Consider the following 18,675-nt stretch of genomic DNA (forward strand, 5'->3'; position numbering starts at 1 on the left):
GCTGAGTTTTTCCAGGTATTTTTGCTTTTGCTGTATAAAACACTGGTTCAGCCTCAGCTGGAGTATTGTGTCCAGTTCTGGGCACCGCACTATAGGAAGGATGTGAAGGCGATGGAGAGAGTGTGGAAAAGATTCACGAGAATGGTTCCAGGGATGAGGAACTTCAGTTACATAGTTAGACTGGAGAACTTGGGACCGTTTTCCTTGGAGAAGAAGAGATTTGATGGAGTTATTCAAAATCATGAGGGGTCTGGACAGAGTAGATAGGGAGAAACTGTTCCCATTGGTGGAAGGATCGAGAACCACAAAGCACAGATTTAAGGTAAAATAATGGCAAAAGAAGCATTGGAGACATGGGGAGAAACTTTTCCACACAGCGAGTGGGTAGGATCTGGAATGCACGGCCTGAGAGTGTGGGGGTGGCAGGGTCAATCAAGGCTTTCAAAAGGGAATTGGATCATTATCTGAAAAGGAAAAATGTGCAGGGTTACAGGGAGAAGGCGGGAGAATGACACTTGGTGAATTGCTCATTCGGAGAGCTGGTGCAGACATGATGGGCTGAATGGCCTCCTTCTGTGCTGTAGCAATTCGGTGATTCTGTACTAGACACCAGAGCCAAGGATGGGCTGAATGGTTTTGTGTGTTGCAAGATACTATGACCTTATGACTTTATGAGTGCCTCTTTGCATATGCCTGTGTGTATTGGTGTGAAAGCACAATAAAAGCATTGGTTTGACATTCACAGGGTGTGGAGAGGGGAGTGAAATATAGATGGGATTTACAGCAGAAACTAACACAGGAGCAGAAGGGAAAGGAAGATATTTATATCAAGAAAGTAACAAAGGAGAAATGAGGGGGGTTGGGGGGGAGAGAAACTAAAGGAGATGTACAAAGTTCCATCTTTTCCTGACACTCGTCTGATGTTTTTTCTACATTAACGGTGCTTATAAATGTAAATGATTGGCGAGGGGAAGGAATATAGAGATACAGGTAGGTGATACAGGATGGGACATGAGTAGCAGAGAGAAGGAAATAGAAAGACAGTGAGATGCAGCAATAATAGAAACAGTAACAGGTTAAAACGAGAGAGAAGGTGGAAAATTAGACACAAGGAACAGAGAAACACAGATGGAGAAGTAGAGACAACCAAGGACAGAGAGACAGGAACAGACAGACAAACAGACTGAGATAGACAGAAACATACAGAAATAGAAAGAGGCTAGAGATAGAAACACAGAGGGAACAAGAGAGAGAGAAATAGGCAGAAAGGAACAGAGTGGGAAAGAGAGAAATGGAGAGTAATAGAGGAAGAATGGGGAGCAGAAACGAGACACAGAGAAAAGAGAGCGAGGCAGCGGCTCAGTGTGACGGAGACAGGAGCCCATCGATCAGTCTGCATTATAGACACAACAAGCAAATCAGAAAAAAGCAAATCACCTTTAGACAGAAGCTGAAGAGGAGGAGAGAGGGACACCTGACCGCTGGGGAGAGAGAGAGAGAGAGAGAGACCGCCTGATCAGCACAGACACAGAGACCGAGAGAGAGAGACAGGGACAGAGACAGGGACAGAGAGAGAGAGAGAGAAACAGAGACAGAGAGAGAGAGACAGGGACAGAGAGAGACAGAGAGAGAGAGACAGGGACAGAGAGAGACAGAGAGAGAGAGGGAAAGAGAAAGAGAAAGAGAGAGAGAGAGACAGTGACCGCCCGATCAGCACAGAGACAGTGAGAGGAGAGGTTTGGCCACATTCTCGGTCAGGGGAGGGGAGGGGAGGCGGGAGATGTCGCTCAGTCTCCGGACACTGAGTCGGCGAGCGGGGCTGGAGGCAGAGTGACTGCAAACAACCCGGAGTCACCCAGACCCGGAGTCACCCCGACCCGGAGTCACCTACACCCGGAGTCACCCAGACCCGGAGTCACCTACACCCGGAGTCACCTACACCCGGAGTCACCTACACCCGGAGTCACCTACACCCGGAGTCAACTACACCCGGAGTCACCCAGACCCGGAGTCACCTACACCCGGAGTCACCCAGATCCGGAGTCACCCAGACCCGGAGTCACCCAGACCCGGAGTCACCCCGACCCGGAGTCACCCACACCCGGAGTCACCTACACCCGGAGTCACCCAGACCCGGAGTAACCCAGACCCGGAGTCACCTAGACCCGGAGTCACCTACACCCGGAGTCACCTAGACCCGGAGTAACCCAGACCCGGAGTCACCTAGACCCGGAGTAACCCAGACCCGGAGTAACCCAGACCCGGAGTCACCCAGATCCGGAGTCACCTACACCCGGAGTCACCTAGACCCGGAGTAACCCAGACCCGGAGTGACCTAGACCCGGAGTCACCTACACCCGGAGTCACCCAGATCCGGAGTGACCGGGAGTAACCCAGACCCGGAGCAGGGTCACCCAAAGCCAGAATAGAGTAACCCAGAGCCTGACTAGTCACTCAGAGCCGGAGTAGACCCGGAGCCGGAGTAGAGTCACCCGGAGCGGAGCCGGAGCGGAGCCGGAGCGGGGTGGCGATGGCAGGAGGCGGTGTTTGTTGGGCGGATTGGATGAGTCGGTTACCGGAGAGGATTCACACGGTCCCGCTCAGCACCCTGGCCATTCCCGGTGAGTACGGCAATCCCGGACTGCAGCTATACTTCACTACATTACTGCTTGTGTATTGTGTGTGCCCACTGCTCCCAGTCTCCCCCTCTGTCTGTCTGTCTGCGTCTCTCTCCCTCTGTCTGTCTGTCTGTCTGCGTCTCTCTCCCTCTGTCTGTCTGTCTGTCTGCGTCTCTCTCCCTCTGTCTCTGTCTGTCTGCGTCTCTCTCCCTCTGTCTGTCTGTCTGTCTGTCTGCGTCTCTGTCTCTCTCCCTCTGTCTCCCTGTCTGTCTCCCCCTCTGTCTCTCTCTGTCTCTGTCTCTGTCTGTCTCTTTCCCTCTCTGTCTCTGTTTTTCTGTCTGTCTCCCCCTCTGTCTCTCTCTGTCTCTGTCTCTGTCTGTCTCTTTCCCTCTCTGTCTCTGTCTGTTTTTCTGTCTCCCTCCCTCCCTGTCTCTCTCTGTCTGTCTCTCTCCCCCCTCCCCCATCTGTCTCTGTCTGTCTCTTTCCCTCTCTGTCTCTGTCTGTTTCTCTGTCTCCCTCCCTGTCTCTCTCTCTCTCTGTCTCTGTCTGTCTCCCTCCCTGTCTCTCTCCCTCTCTGTCTCTGTCTGTCAACTGTTTGTTTCCCCACTCTCTCATTACAGAGCCGCCAACATTCCAGTCAAATCAATTCCTGCCCAAGTCACACTCCCAGGGATATATACACATCTGTATATGTGCACCATGTCTGTTTGCATGTATGTGTGTGTGAGTATCTGTGTGTGTGAGTATCTGCGTGTGTGTATCTGTGTGTATATGTTCATCTGTGTTTGGCAATCCTATCTGTGTATCTGTGTGTGTGTGTATATCTCTGTGTGTGTGCATCTGTGTTTGTTTATGTGTGTGTATCTGTGTGTGTGTACATGTGTGTATCTGTGTGTGTTTGTGTATCTGTGTGTGTGCACATGTGTGTATCTGTGTGCATGTGTATGTGTGTGTGTACCTCTGTGTGTGTGTGTGTGTGTATTGGTGTGTGAGTGTATCTGTGTGAATGTATATCTGTGTGTATATATGTGTATCTGTGTGTGCACCATGTCTGTTTGCATGTATGTGTGTGTACCTATCTGTGTGTGTGTATGTCTGTGTGTGAGTGTGTATCTGTGTGAGTGTGCATCCATGTGAGTGTGTGCCTGTGCGTGTGTTTCTGTGTGTATCAGTGTGTGTGCGTGTATCTGTGTGTGAGCGTGTGTCTGTGTGTGAGTATCTGTGTGTGTGTGAGTATCTGTGTGTGTGTGAGTATCTGTGTGTGTGTGAGTATCTGTGTGTGTGAGTATCTGCATGTGTGTATCTGTGTGTGTGTGTGTGCATGTTTGTGTGTGTGTTTGTGTGTGAGTATCTGTGTGTGTGTATCTGTGTGAGTGTATATATGTGTGAGCGTGTATCCGTGTGTGTGTGTGTATCTGTGTGTGTATTTATGTGTGTGTGTATATGTTTTTGTGTAACTATGTGTGAGTCTGTATCTGTGTGTGTGTTTATATCTGTGTGAGTGTGTATCTGTTTGTGTGTATCTGTGTGAGTGTGTGCTGCATGTGAGCATATATCTATGTGTGGTTTTGTGTTGTGTGTATATGTGTGTGAGTGTATTTGTGTGTGAGCGTGTATCTGTGTGTGTATGTATCTGTTTTTGTGTACCTGTGTGTGTGTGTGTATCTGTGTGAGTGTGCATCTGTGTGCGTAACTGTGCATGAGTGTGTGTCTGTGTTTGTGTGTGTTTGTAAGTATCTGTGTGTGTGTATCTGTGTGTGTGTGCATCTGTATGTGTGTGTATCAGTGTGTGTGCATGTTTGTGTGTGCATTTGCATGTGTGTATCTGTGTGTGTGTATCTGTGTGAGTGTATATATGTGTGAGCGTGTAACCGTGTGTGTGTGTGTATCTGTGTGAGTGTACATATGTGTGAGCATGTAACCGTGTGTGTGTGTGTATCTGTGTGTGTGTATTTATGTGTGTGTGTATATGTTTTTGTGTAACTATGTGTGAGTGTGTATCTGTTTGTGTGTACCTGTGTGAGGGTGTGCTGTGTGTGAGCATATATCTATGTGTGGGTTTGTGTTGTGTGTGTATGTGTGTGAGTGTATTTGTATGTGAGCGTGTATCTGTGTGTGTATATCTGTTTTTGTGTACCTGTGTGTGTGTATCTGTGTGAGTGTGCATCTGTGTGTGTAACTATGCATGAGTGTGTGTCTATGTTTGTGTGTGTGACTATCTGTGTGTGTGTATCTATGTGTGAGTGTGCATCTGTGTGTGTATCAGTGTGTGTGCGTGTTTGTATGTGTGTATCTGTGTGTGTACCTGTGTGAGTGTATAAATGTGTAAGCGTGTATCCGTGTGTGTGTCTGTGTGTGCATCTGTGTGTGTGTGTATCTATGTGCGTGTATATGTTTTTGTGTAACTGTGTGTGAGTCTGTATCTGCGTGTGTCTATATCTGTGTGAGTGTGTATCTGTTTGTGTGTATCTGTGTTTGTGTGTATCTGTGTGAGTGTGTGCTGTGTGTGAGCATGTATCTGTGTCTAAGCACATATCTATGTGTGGGTTTGTGTTGTGTGTATGTGTGTGAGTGTATTTGTGTGTGAGCATGTATCTGTGTGTGTATCTGTTTTTGTGTACCTGTATGTGTGTATCTGTGTGAGTGTGCATCTGTGTGTGTAACTATGCATGAGTGTATGTCTGTGCTTGTGTGTGTGTGCGTGTGTATCTGTGTTAGCATGTACCTGTGTGTATGTATCTGTGTGTGTGTGTATTTGTGTGTGTGTGTATCTGTCTTTGTATGTATGTGTGTGTGTATCTGTTTGTGTATCTGTGTATGAGTGTGCATCTGTGTGTGTAACTATATCTGTGTGTGTGTATCTGTGTGTGTGTATATGCGTGAGTGTGTATCTGTGTGTGTGTGCATCTGTGGGTGAGTGTCTGTATGTGTGTGTTTGTATTTGGATGTGTGTGTGTATGTGAATGTGTATCTGTGTTTGAGTGTGCAAGTATGTATCAGTGAGTGTGCGTATCTGTTTGTGGTTATCTCTGTGTGTGTGTGTGTTTGTGTGTGCATATCTGTGTGTGTGTTGATCTCTCTGTGTGCGCGTATCTATGTGTGAGTGTGGATCTGTGTGTGTGTATGTATCTGTGTGTGAGTGTATCTGTGTTTGTGTGTTTGTGTGTGTGTACCTGTGTGTGTGTATATCTGTGTATGTGTCCATCTGTGAGTGTGTACCCATCTGTGTGTGTCTGTGTATCTGTGTGTGTGTATCTCTGTGTGTGTGTATCTGTGTCTGTGTGAGCGTATATCTGTGAGTGTGTATCTGTGTGTGAGTGTGTATCTGTGTGTAAGCATGTATATGTGTGTGAGCTCGTATCTATGTATGGGTTTGTATTGTATGTGTATGTGTGTTGGTGTATTTGTGTGTGTGTGTACCTGTGTCTGTACCTCTGTGTGTGTTTACCTGTGTGTGAGTGTGTGTGTGAGTGTGTATTTCTGTGTGAGTATGCTTCTGTGTGTGTGTTTATGTTTGTGTGTGTATCTGTGTGTGTGTGTAAGCATGTATCTGTGTGTGTGTGTGAGCATTTATCTGTGTGTGAGTGTATATCTGTGGGAGAGAGTGTGAATGTGTGTGTTTGTATTTGGGTATGTGTGCATATGTGTGTGAGCGTGTATCTGTGTGTGAGCATGTATGCATGTATGGGTTTGTATCTGTGTGTGTATCTCTGTGCGTGTGTATCTGTGTGTATATTTGAGTGTGTCTCTGTCTGTGTGAGTGTGTATCTGCGTGTGAGCATGTATCTGTGTGTGAGCACGTATCTATGTATGGGTTTGTATTGTGTGCGTATGTGTGTGAGTGTATTTGTGTGTGAGCATATATCTGTGTCTGTATCTGTGTGTGTGTTTATCTGTGTGTGAGTGTGTGTGTGAGTGCGTATTTGTGTGTGTGTGCATCTGTGTGTGTATCTGTTTGTGTGTATCTTTATGTGTATGTGTGTGTGTATCTGTGTGTGTGTGTGTGTATGTTTGTGTGCATGTATCTGTGTGTGTGTGTTTATGTTTGTGTGTGTATCTGTGTGTGTGTATATGTGTGAGCATGTATCTGTGTGTGTGAGTGTTTATCAGTGAGTGTGTATCTGTGGGAGAGTGTTTGTATGTGTATGTGAGTGTGTATCTGTGTGTGAGCATGTATGTACGTGTGGGTTTGTATCTATGTGTGTATGTGTGTGAGCGTATTTGTGTGTGAGCATGTATCTGTGTCTGAATCTGTGTGTGTGTGTCTGTGTGTGAGTGTGTGCGATTATTTGTGTGTGAGTGTGTATCTGTGTGTGTATCTATGTGTGTGTATCTGTTTTTGTGTACCTGTGTGTGAGTGTGCAACTGTGTGTGTAACTATGCATGTGTGTATCAGTGTGTGTGTATCTGTGTGACTGTGTATGTTTGTGTGTATCTGTGTATGTGTGTGTATCTGTGTGTGAGTGTGTATCCCTCTGTGTGTGTGTGTCTGCGTATGTCTGTGTGTGTCTGTATGTATCTGTGTGTGAGTGTGTGTGCGTATCTGTGGGTGAGTGTGTATCTGTGAGTGAGTGTGTGTCTGTGTATCTGTGTGTGTGTATCTGAGTGTGTGTATCTTTGAGTGTGCATCTTTGTGTGTGTGTATCTGTGTGTGAGTGTGTATCCATGTGTGAGTCTGTATCTGTTTGTGTGTGTGCATCTGTCTGTGTATCTGTTTGTGTGTGTATCTGTGTGTGAGTGCATATCTGTGTGTGTCTGTGTGTGTATGTGTGTCTGTGTGTGTGTGTGTGTGTGTGTGTATGTCTGTGCACCTGTGTGTGCCTATCTATGTGTGTGTGTATCTGTTTTTGTGTATCTGTGAGTGTGTTTCTGTGTGTGTGTGCATCTGTGTGTGAGCATGTATCTATGTGTGAGCATATGTGGGTTTGTATTGTGTGTGAGATTATTTGTGTGTGAGCATGTATCTGTGTCTGTATCTGTGTGTGTGTGTATCTGTGTGTGTGTGTGTGTGAGTGTGTATCTGTGAGTGGGTGTGTGTCTGTGTGTGCTTGTGTATCTGTGTGTGTGTGTATCTGTGTGTTTGTGTGTATCTCTGTGTGTGTGAGTGTGCATCTGTGTCTGTGTGTATCTGTGTGTGTGTATTGCCATGCATCTGTGTGTGTGTATCTGTGCCTGAGTGTGTATCTTTGTGTGTGTATATCTGTGCATGTGAGTGTATATCTGTGAGTGTGTGTATGTGTGTATCAGTGTGTGAGTGTGTATCTTTGTGTGAGCGTGTATATATGTGTGGGTTTGTATCTGTGTGTGTGTATGTGTGTGTGTGTATTTATGAGTGAGTGTGTATCTGTATCTGTATCTCTGTGTGTGAGTGTGCATCTGTGTGTGCATACCTGTGTCTGAGTGCGTATCTGTTTGTGAGTGTTTATCTGTGTGTGTATCTGTGTGTGGGTGTATATCTGTGCATGTGAGTGTGTATCTGTGTGTTTTTCTGTGTATCTTTGTGTGTCTGTGTATCTGCGTTTGAGTCTGTATCTGTGCGTGAGTGTGTATGTGTGTGTGCCTCTCTGTGTATCTGTGTCTGAGTGTGTATCTGCCTGTGTCTGTGGATCTGTGTGCGCGTATCTGTGTCTGAGTGTGTGTGTACCTGTGTGTGTGTATCTGTGTATGTGAGTGTGTATCTGTATCCATGTGAGAGTGTGTATCTGTGTGTGCCTGTGTATCTCTTTGTGTGTATCTGTCTCTGAGTGTGTAGCTGTGTGTGTGTGTATCTGTGCATGTGAGTGTTTATCCATGTGTGAGCGTGTGTGCATGTGTGCGTATCTGTGTGTGTCTGTATCTATGTGTGTCTATGTGTGAGTGCATATGTGTGTGTATATCTGTGTGTGAAGGTGTTTCTGTGTGTCTCTGTGCATGAGTATCTGTGTCTGAGTTTGTATCAGTGTGTGTGTGTATATTTGTGCACGTGTATCTATCTGTGTATGCTTGTATTTGTGTGTGTGAACCTGTATATGTCTATGTGTGAGTGTGTATATCTCTATGTGTACGCGTATATCTGTGTGTGCTTCCCTCTTGTTGGTTCCCTCACCACCTGCCGCAGACCCACTCCAGCAGTTATGTCTTTTAGGATTCGGCCAGCTCAGTCAGTAGTGGTGCTACCGAGCCACTCTTGGTGATGGACATTGAACTCCCCCACCCAGAGTACATTCTGTGCCCTTGCCACCCTCAATGCTTCCTCCAAGTGATGTTCAACATGGAGGAAGCACTGATTCATCAGCTGAGGGAGGGCGGTACGTGGTAATCTGCAGGAGGTTTCCTTGCCCATGTTTGACCTGATGCCATGAGACTTCATGGGGTCCAGAGTCGATGTTGAGGGCTCCCAAGACAACTCCCTCCTGACTGCGTACTGTCACCTCCGCTGTCCCACTGGCATGACAGACCCAGGGATGGTGATGGTGGTGTCTGGGACATTATCTGTAAGGTATGATTCCGTGAGGATGACTATGTCAGGCTGTTGCTTGACTAATCTGTGAGACAGCTCTCCCAATTTTGGCACAAGCCCCCCCAGATGTTAGTAAGGAGGACTTTGCAGGGTGGACAGGGTTGTGATTGCTATTGTTGTTTCCGGTGCCTAGATTGATGCCGGGTGGTCCTTTTTTGTGTCTTTGTTGCAGTGTTGAGTAGGCCATTTGGGAATCAACCACATTGCTGTGGGTCTGGAGTCACATGTAGGCCAGTGAGGATGACATTAGTGAGGATTAGTAAGGATGACAATGGTTTCATGGTCATCATTTCAATTCCAGGTATTTTTTTATTGAATTCAAATTTCACCATCTGTTATGGCAGGATTCAAACCCGGGTCCCCAGAGAATTATCCTGGGTCTCTGGATCACTAGCCCAGCGAATATACCACTATGCCATTGCTTCCCCTCACTATACTTTGTCTGATTACTTTCAATGTTTCTAAGTGCCCTGTTATAACGTCTTTAATAACAGCTTCTAACATTTTCCCTGTGACAGATGTTAGGCTAACTGGCCTATAGTTTCCCGCTTTCTGTCTCACCCACTTTTTGAATTAAGGAGTTACATTCACTATTTTCCAATCTAATGGGACCTGCCCCGAACCTCGGGAGTTTTGGAAAATTAAAACTAATCCATCAACTATCTCACTAGCCATTTCTTTTAAGACTCTAGGATGACATCCATCAGGACTTGTCAGCCCCGCAGCTCCAACAATTTGCTCAGTACCACTTCCCTGGCGATTGTAATTTTCTTGAGTTCCTCCCTCCCTCCCAATTCCTGATTTACAGCTATTTCTGGGGTGTTACTTATATCCTCTATAGTGAAGACCAATGCAAAATACCTGCTCAATTCATCTGCCATCTCCTTATTTTCCATTATTAAATCCCAGACTCACTTTCTATAGGACCAACGCTGACTTTGTTAACTCTTTTATAAAAGCAAAATACTGTGGATGCTGGAAATCTGAAACAAAAAAAAAATTGCTGGAAAAACTCAGCAGAATCTGTGGAACAGAAGACAGAGTTAACGTTTCGAGTCCGTATGACTCTTCATCAGCACTAAAGAAAAATAGATATGAGGTGAAATAAAAGGTGGTTGAGGGTGGGGGGGTGCGGGGGTGGGACAGGTAGAGCTGGATAGGGGGACAGTGATAGGTGGAGGCAAAGAAGAGGTTGCCAAAGATGTCATAGACTAAAGGACAAAGAAGTGTTGACGGTGGTGATATTAGCTAAGAAATGTGCTAATAGGTGACATTAAGAGTAGATTACAGGACGAGCAAGTGACAGATGGCCCTAGTGGGGGTGGGATGGGGGGAAGGGATCGAAATGGGCTAAAAGGTGGAGATAAAAACAATAGATCGAAATAAATTTAAAAATAATACATAAGGTGGGAAAAGAAAAATATATTTAAAAAAAAAATTTTTAATTATAAATTATTTGAAAAGGGGGGATCGGAAAGGGGGTGGGGATGGAGGAGAGAGTTCAAGATCTAAAGTTGTTGAACTCAATATTCAGCCCGGAAGGCTGTAAAGTGCCTAGTCGGAAGATGAGGTGCTGTTCCTCCAGTTTGCGTTGAGCTTCACTGGAACAATGCAGCAGGCCAAGGACGGACATGTGGGCATGAGAGCAGGGTGGAGTGTTGAAATGGCAAGTGACAGGGAGGTCTGGGTCATGCTTGCGGACAGACTGAAGGTGTTCTGCAAAGCAGTCACCCAGTCTGCGTTTGGTCTCTCCAGTGTAGAGGAAACCACATTGGGAGCAGTGAATGCAATAGACTAAATTGAGGGAAGTGCAAGTGAAATGCTGCTTCACTTGAAAGGAGTGTTTGGGCCCTTGGACGGTGAGGAGAGAGGAAGTAAAGGGGCAGGTGTTGCACCTTCTGCGGTTGCATGGGAAGGTGCCGTGGGAGGGGGTTGAGGTGTAGGGGGTGATGGAGGAGTGGACCAGGGTGTCACGGAGGGAACCATCCCTGTGGAATGAAGGGAAGATGTGTTTGGTGGTGGCATCATGCTGGATTTGGTGGAAATGGCGGAGGATGATCCTTTGAATGCGGAGGCTGGTGGGGTGATAAGTGAGGACAAGGGGGACCCTATCATGTTTCTGGGAGGGAGGAGAAGGCGTGAGGGCGGATGCACAGGAGATGGGCCGGACCCGGTTGAGGGCCCTGTCAACCACCATGGGTGGAAAACCTCGGTTAAGGAAGAAGGAGGACATGTCAGAGGAACTGTTTTTGAAGGTAGCGTCATCAGAACAGATGCGACGGAGGCGAAGGAACTGAGAGAATGGGATGGAGTCTTTACAGGAAGCGGGGTGTGAGGAGCTGTAGTCGAGGTAGCTGTGGGAGTTGGTAGGCTTGTAATGGATATTGGTGGACAGTCTATTGCCAGAAATTGAGACAGAGAGGTCAAGGAAGGGAAGGGAAGTGTCAGAGATGGACCATGTGAAAATAATGGAGGGGTGGAAATTGGAAGCAAAATTAATAAATTTTTCCAGGTCCAGACAAGAGCTTGTTAACTCTTTTCTTTTTTAAGTATCTATAGAAACTCTTGCTATCTGACTTTATATTTCTAGCTTCCCCTCATACTCTAAATTTCCCCTCCTTATTAATCTTTTTGTCATTCTTTGCTATTTTTTGTATTCTTAGTGTCAAAATTAAAGAAAAAGCGTATAATTGCGCAAAGACTGGCGGCACGTTAGAAAATAAGACATCTTTAACTTTTGTTGGTTAACCATGGGTGATGTATCCTCCCTTTGGAATTTTTCTTTCTCCTTGGAGTCTATCTATTCTGCGTATTCTAACATACTCCTTTAAATGTCAGCCATTACATCTCTATTGACCTATCCCTTAACTGAATTTGCCAGTTCACTTTAGCTGCTTCTGAGCTTTCATAATTGCCCTCATTTAAATTCTAGTCTTGGACCCACTCCTCTTCCCTCAAAATGAATGTAAAATTCAGCCATACTATGATCGCTGCTACCTATGGGCACCTTCACTATGAGGACGTTAATTAACCCTATCCATTGCACACCCATACCTAACGGTCTTTGAGAAGGTGGTGGTGGCCACAGTGCTGTTAGGAAGGGAGCGCCAAATGGATGCCTGGTTTTGAGTTGCTAGATCTGTTTGAAATCTATCCCATTTAGCACAGTGGTAGTCCCACACAACACGATGGAGGGTATCCTCACTGTGAAGGTGGGACTTCGTGTCCACAAGGTCACTCCTACCGATGCTGTCATGGACAGATGCATCTGCAACAGGTAGACTGGTGAGGACGAGGTCAAGTATGTTGTTTTTTATTAATTCACGGGGTGTGGGCTTCGCTGGCTGGGCCAGCATTTATTGCCCATCCCTAATTGTCCTTGAGAAGGTGGTGTTGAGCTGCCTTCTAGAACTTCTAGAACTGCAGTCCATGTGGTATAGGTACACCCTCAGTGCTGTTAGCGAGGGAGTTCCAGGATTTTGACCCACTGACAGTGAAGGAACGGCGATATATTTCCAAGTCAGGATGGTGAGTGGCTTGGAGGGGAACTTCCAGGTGGTGGAGTTCCCATCTATCTGCTGCCCTTGTCCTTCTAGGTGGTAGTGGTTGTGGGTTTGGAAGGTGCTGTCTAAGGAGCCTTGGTGAATTCCTGCAGTGCATCTTGTAGATGGTACACACTGCTGCTACTGTGCGTCGGTGGTAGAGGGAGTGAATGTTTGTGGATGTGGTGCCAATCAAGCGGGCTGCTTTGTCCTGGATGGTGTCAAGCTTCTTGAGTGTTGTGGGAGCTGCACTCATCCAGGCAAGTGGGGAGTATTCCATCACATTCCTGATTTGTGCCTTGTAGATGGTGGACAGGCTTTGGGGAGTCAGGAGGTGAGTTACTCGTCACAGCATTCCTAGCCTCTGACTTGCTCTCATAGCCAGAGTATTTATATGGCTAGTCCAGTTCAGTTCAGTTTCTGGTCAATGGTAACTACCAGGATATTAATAGTGGGGGATTCAGTGGTAATGCCATCGAACATCAAGCAGTGATAGTTGGATTCTCTCTTGTTGGAGATGGTCATTGCCTGACACTTGTGTGGTGCGAATGTTACTTGCCACTTGTCAGCCCAAACCTGGATATTGTCCAGGTCTTGCTGCATTTGGACATGGGCTGCTTCAGTATCTGAGGAGTCACGAATGGTGCTGAACATTGTGCAATCATCAGTGAACATCCCTACTTCTCACCTTCTGATAGAAGGAAGGTCATTGATGAAGCAGCTGAAGATAGTTGGGCCGAGGACACTACCCTGAGGAACTCCTGCAGTGATATCCTGGAGCTGAGATGACTGACCTCCCTACTGTTGGTTCCCTCACCACCTGCCGCAGACCCAGTCTAGCAGCTATGTCCTTCATGACTCAGCCAGCTCGGTCAGTAGTGGTGTTACCGAGCCACTCTTGGTGATGGACATTGAAGTCCCCCACCCAGAGTACATTCTGCGCCCTTGCCACCCTCAGTGCTTCCTCCAAGTGATGTTCAACATGGAGGAGCACTGATTCGTCAGCTGAGGGAGGGCGGTATGTGGTAATTAGCAGCAGGTTTCCTTGCCAATGTTTTGCCTGATACCATGCTGGGACTGTTATAAGATTGTCAGAAATAAGAGTAGGAGTTGGCATTCGGCCACAGAGCCTGCTCTGCCATTCAATAAGAACATGGCTGATCTGATTGTGTCCTTAATTCCACTTCCCTGCCTGTCACTAATAACTGTCTTCTTGTCATTTAACAACCTGTCTAATTCGGCCTTCAATATATTCAATGACCCAACTTGCACTGCTCTCTGGGAAAGAGAATTCCAAAGACTAATGACCCTCGGAGAGAAGAAATTCATCCTCATCTCCATGCAAAATGGGAGACTCCTTATTTTTAAACCGTGTCCTCTAGTTCCAGATTCCTCAAGGAGAGAAAACATCCTCTCAGCAACTCCCTGTCAAGTCCCCTCAGAACTTTATATGTTTCAATAGATCACTTCTCATTCTTCTAAACTCCAATGAGTATAGGCCCAACCTGCTCAACCTTTCCTCATAAGACAACCCCTTTATCAGCCTAATGAACCTTCACTGAACCGCTCCCAGTGCAAGTGTATCCTTCCTTGAGCAAAGAGACCGAAACTGTACCCAGTACTCTAGGTGCAATCTCACCAATGCCCTGTACAGTTGTAGCAAGGCTTCCCTATGTTTACACTCCATACACCCCTTGCAATAGAGGCAACATTCATTTGCTTTCCTAATGACTTGCTGCAGCTGCAGGCTAACGTGTTGTGATTCATGTACAAGGACACCCAGATCCCTCTGTACCACAACATTCTGCAGTCTCTCTATTTAAATAACGATCTGCTTCTCTATTGTTACAACCCCCGGAGAGACCAATAACCTTTTAAAAAGAAAGGAATCCCTTTGGCACCACGAGAAAAAATCCACTGGACAGGATTTCACTTTTAAAAACTTTTACTGTAACAAACCAACTAAAATCAGAACAATTCAAACATTTAATTAATAGGTGAAGGATATTTCAAATGAAAAGGCAACTTGACCTTCTGCTCCACAGGAGGTTTCCGTCCCCCCTGAGCTCACCTTAGGCTGCCCGTGTCACAGTATGATAGGTGTACCAACCCAGTCAATCTTTCCACCTGCCATTGACCCCAGAGCAGCTCATATTCATAGTCGATACACCAAAGCTACATCTCCATTAGTTATAAGCACTCGCATCACTTCCCTCATAAATGTGGTACCACGTGCAATTGTTCAGTCTTTCCAACTCAGCCTCTGCTGTGTAGGATCTCTCACTTCCCACTCAGTTGTTTTGTCCTTTGAATCACATATACCAGAAGCTGTATTCCATTCAAAGTCCCCAGGCATGGTGAACATCGACAAGGCGTGTGCCCATGAACTCTCTCACTCATGTCACAACAGCCCTGATGGCAAGAAAAGTAGCAATGAGTCTTGTCCAATAGAAAATCCCTTGCCCTTCCTGTCTTCAGCGTTCTGTCTTTTCTAACTGTATAATACACACGCCTACGCAATCTTTGCTCTATTCTTAGAGACCTGCTTAACCATAAGGATCTGTTCAAAAACTGTCAAACAGAAAGCTGTTCCATCGGTAGAGAACTTTGCTTATTTTCTCTCACCCAAATAATCAGTGTTCTGAACTGCCAAAGAGAAGCACACGTGCTGAAATCCAACCCTACTGTAATTAGCTTTCTAATTACTCTTTGCTTCTTTGCTGTTTATCCCAGTGGCAACCTCAGGTCGCATGGATATTTATTAGGACCTAATGATGTCATAATCAGAAAACCAATAATCCCTCTTTCAGAATAACGCCCAGTCCACTTTGGTCTTAATGGAGACATCGCACAAAACGAAGATACAGACTTTTCCCTAAACCATGGGCCTTCCGACAAAATGAAAAACCTCACATATTCTCATGTTAACCTCCAGCTGCCAATTATTTTTCCCACTCCCCTAACCCATCTATATCCCTTTGCAGACTCTTTGTATTCACAACTTGTTTCCCTATCTAGTTCCCTATCATCAGCAACTTTGTCTACAATACAGTTGGTCACTTCAGCCAACTCATTAATATCGATTGTAAGTAGTTGAGGCCCCAGCATTGATCCCTGTGGCACTCCACTAGTCACAGTTTACCAACCTGAGAATGGCCTATTTAGCCTAACTCTCTGTTTCCTGTTAGTTAGCCAATCCTCTATCCATGCTAATATATCACCCTCAACACCATGAGCTCTTACCTTGTATGTGACACCTTATCAAATGCCTTTTGGAAATCCAAATACGCTACATCTACTGGTTCCCCTTTATCCACCCTGCTTGTTGCATCCTCAAAGAACTCTAATAAATTTGTCAAATGTGATTTCCCTTTCATAAAACCATGTTGACTCTGTCTTATTGTATAATTTTCTAAATGTCCTGCCACTACCATCTGAATAATGGATTTTAGCGTTTTCCCAATGACAGATGTGAGGCTAACTGGTCTATCGTTCCCTGTTTTCTCTCTCCCTCATTTCTTGAGGGCTGGTTTTATACTTCTTTGAGAAACAAAATCAACGAATGAAACTAAAAATCAATAAATCAGGGGGTGGGTGACAGCTCCTAGTGGAACATTGCAACTAAAACAAGAACCTGAAAGGAAACTTACAAAATTAAATTAAAATCTCATTTCCGGGGATGATGATGCACCCCCCACCCCCATGGTGCCCACCAATCGCGGAAGGGCCTCTAGTGTATCGGGGAACACCGCCTGCTCCCTCTCCAGGGCCACCTGGCCGCGAACCTGGCCGTGGTAGACGGGCAGACAGCCGGGCCAGACTAGCCCTCAGCCACCCGCAGCCTGGACCTGTTGCTGGCCAGGCCCAGGAGCGGGATTACAGGGAGGTGCCCTTCCCTCCCCGACCCCTTCACACCGGGTGATACTTGTGTCATATTGGCAGCTTTCCAGTCTGCTGGGACCTCTGGAATCTGGGGAATTTTGGAAGATGACAACCACTATCCCTGCAACCACTATCCCTGCAACCTCTATCCCTGTAACCACTATCCCTGTAACCACTATCCCTGCAACCACTATCCCTGCAGCCACTATCCCTGCAAACATGATCCCTGCAACCACTATCCCTGCAGCCACTATCCCTGCAAACATGATCCCTGCAACCACTATCCCTGCAACCTCTATCCCTGTAACCACTATCCCTGTAACCACTATCCCTGTAACCACTATCCCTGCAGCCACTGTTCCTGCAGCCACTATCCCTGCAGCCACTATCCCTGCAAACATGATCCCTGCAACCACTATCCCTGCAACCACTATCCCTCAACCACTATCCCTGCAGCCACTATCCCTGCAGCCACTATCCCTCAACCACTATCCCTCAACCACTATCCCTCAACCACTATCCCTGCAGCCACTATCCCTGCAGCCACTATCCCTCAACCACTATCCCTCAACCACTATCCCTGCAGCCACTATCCCTCAACCACTATCCCTCAACCACTATCCCTCAACCACTATCCCTGCAACCACTATCCCTGCAGCCACTATCCCTCAACCACTATCCCTCAACCACTATCCCTGCAACCACTATCCCTGCAACCACTATCCCTCAACCACTATCCCTCAACCACTATCCCTGCAACCACTATCCCTGCAGCCACTATCCCTGCAGCCACTATCCCTCAACCACTATCCCTCAACCACTATCCCTCAACCACTATCCCTCAACCACCATCCCTGCAACCACTATCCCTGCAGCCACTATCCCTCAACCACTATCCCTCAACCACTATCCCTCAACCACTATCCCTGCAACCACTATCCCTCAACCACTATCCCTCAACCACTATCCCTCAACCACTATCCCTGCAGCCACTATCCCTCAACCACTATCCCTGCAGCCACTATCCCTCAACCACTATCCCTGCAACCACTATCCCTCAACCACTATCCCTCCACCATATCCCTGCAACCACTTCCTTTAAGACCCGAGGTTGCAGACCATAGGTCCAAGGGACTTGTCAACCTTTAGCCCCATTAATTTTCCTAATACTTTTTCTTTAGAGATTGTGATTGTTTAAATTCCTCCATCCCTTTTGCCTCCTGCTTTTCTAATACCCTCGGGGATGCTTTTTGTGTTTTCTTCTCTGAAGACAGATACAAAGAGAAGAGATTTGATAGAGGTGTTCAAAATCACGAGGGGTCTGGGCAGAGTGGATAGGGAGAAACTGTTCCCATTGGTGGAAGAATGCACGGCCTGAGAGTGTGGGGGAGGCAGGGTCAACAGTGGCTTTCAAGAGGGAGTTGGGTCACTATCTGAAGAGGAAAATTTTCAGGGTGACCGGACAATGACTAGGTGCAATCCTCCTGCAGAGAGTTGGGACCGGCATGATGGGCAAATGGCTCCTTCTGGTACTGTAACAATTCTATGACTCTATGATTTTAACTTTGTATCATCAGCAAACTTAGAAATATTACACTCAGTCCCCACATCTAAGCCATTAATATAAATTTTAAACAGCCGAGGCCCAGGCACTGATCCTTGTGATACTTTGATAGCTACAGCCTGGCAACTTGAAGGTGACCTGATTCGGAGGCCTTGTGGTGCACTGGGTAGCATCCCTGCCTCTGAGCCAGAGCACAGGGTTCGAGTCCCACTCCAGGACTTGACGGCCATGGAGGGCGTGTTCATAACGTGGCCGAACATGTTGACTATCAACCTAAAAATCCTTCCAACACACGCCAATGGCAGGCAGTGAGAGCAGGGGAGATTCCTGGTCAGCCCATGTGATGGAGAGAACGTTGGAGCCCCTCCCATCACTATCCATGGCTCCAGACTACAACATGCTTGTAAAAGTATATGTTACCACGGCAACCCGGACTCCCTGTTGGTGGGAGCTGGTAGGTTTGCTGGTTGGCTCAATTGCCGGTGTGGGCCACATTGGTGCCAACAGCATAGGGCTCAATGCCAGGGTAGATTCGGGACCTGCCACCTTGCCCTACCCATGGTGGAGGCC

The 18,675-nt window shown here is 46.6% G+C and overlaps 1 protein-coding gene across 1 annotated transcript in view; it reads left to right on the forward strand.

Moving 5' to 3' along the window:
* Window positions 1-2,530: 2,530 nt before the first annotated feature.
* plcxd3 (phosphatidylinositol-specific phospholipase C, X domain containing 3) overlaps window positions 2,531-18,675 on the forward strand; it is a 45,291-nt gene continuing 29,146 nt past the window's right edge. The window contains exon 1 of the mRNA XM_078557256.1: window positions 2,531-2,621. Coding sequence (XP_078413382.1) covers window positions 2,531-2,621 — 91 coding nt within the window. The remainder of the gene's footprint in view (window positions 2,622-18,675) is intronic.

The sequence above is a fragment of the Cetorhinus maximus genome, chromosome 2 (genome assembly GCF_964194155.1).
Source record: "Cetorhinus maximus chromosome 2, sCetMax3.hap1.1, whole genome shotgun sequence".
Classification (NCBI taxonomy): Eukaryota; Metazoa; Chordata; class Chondrichthyes; order Lamniformes; family Cetorhinidae; genus Cetorhinus; species Cetorhinus maximus.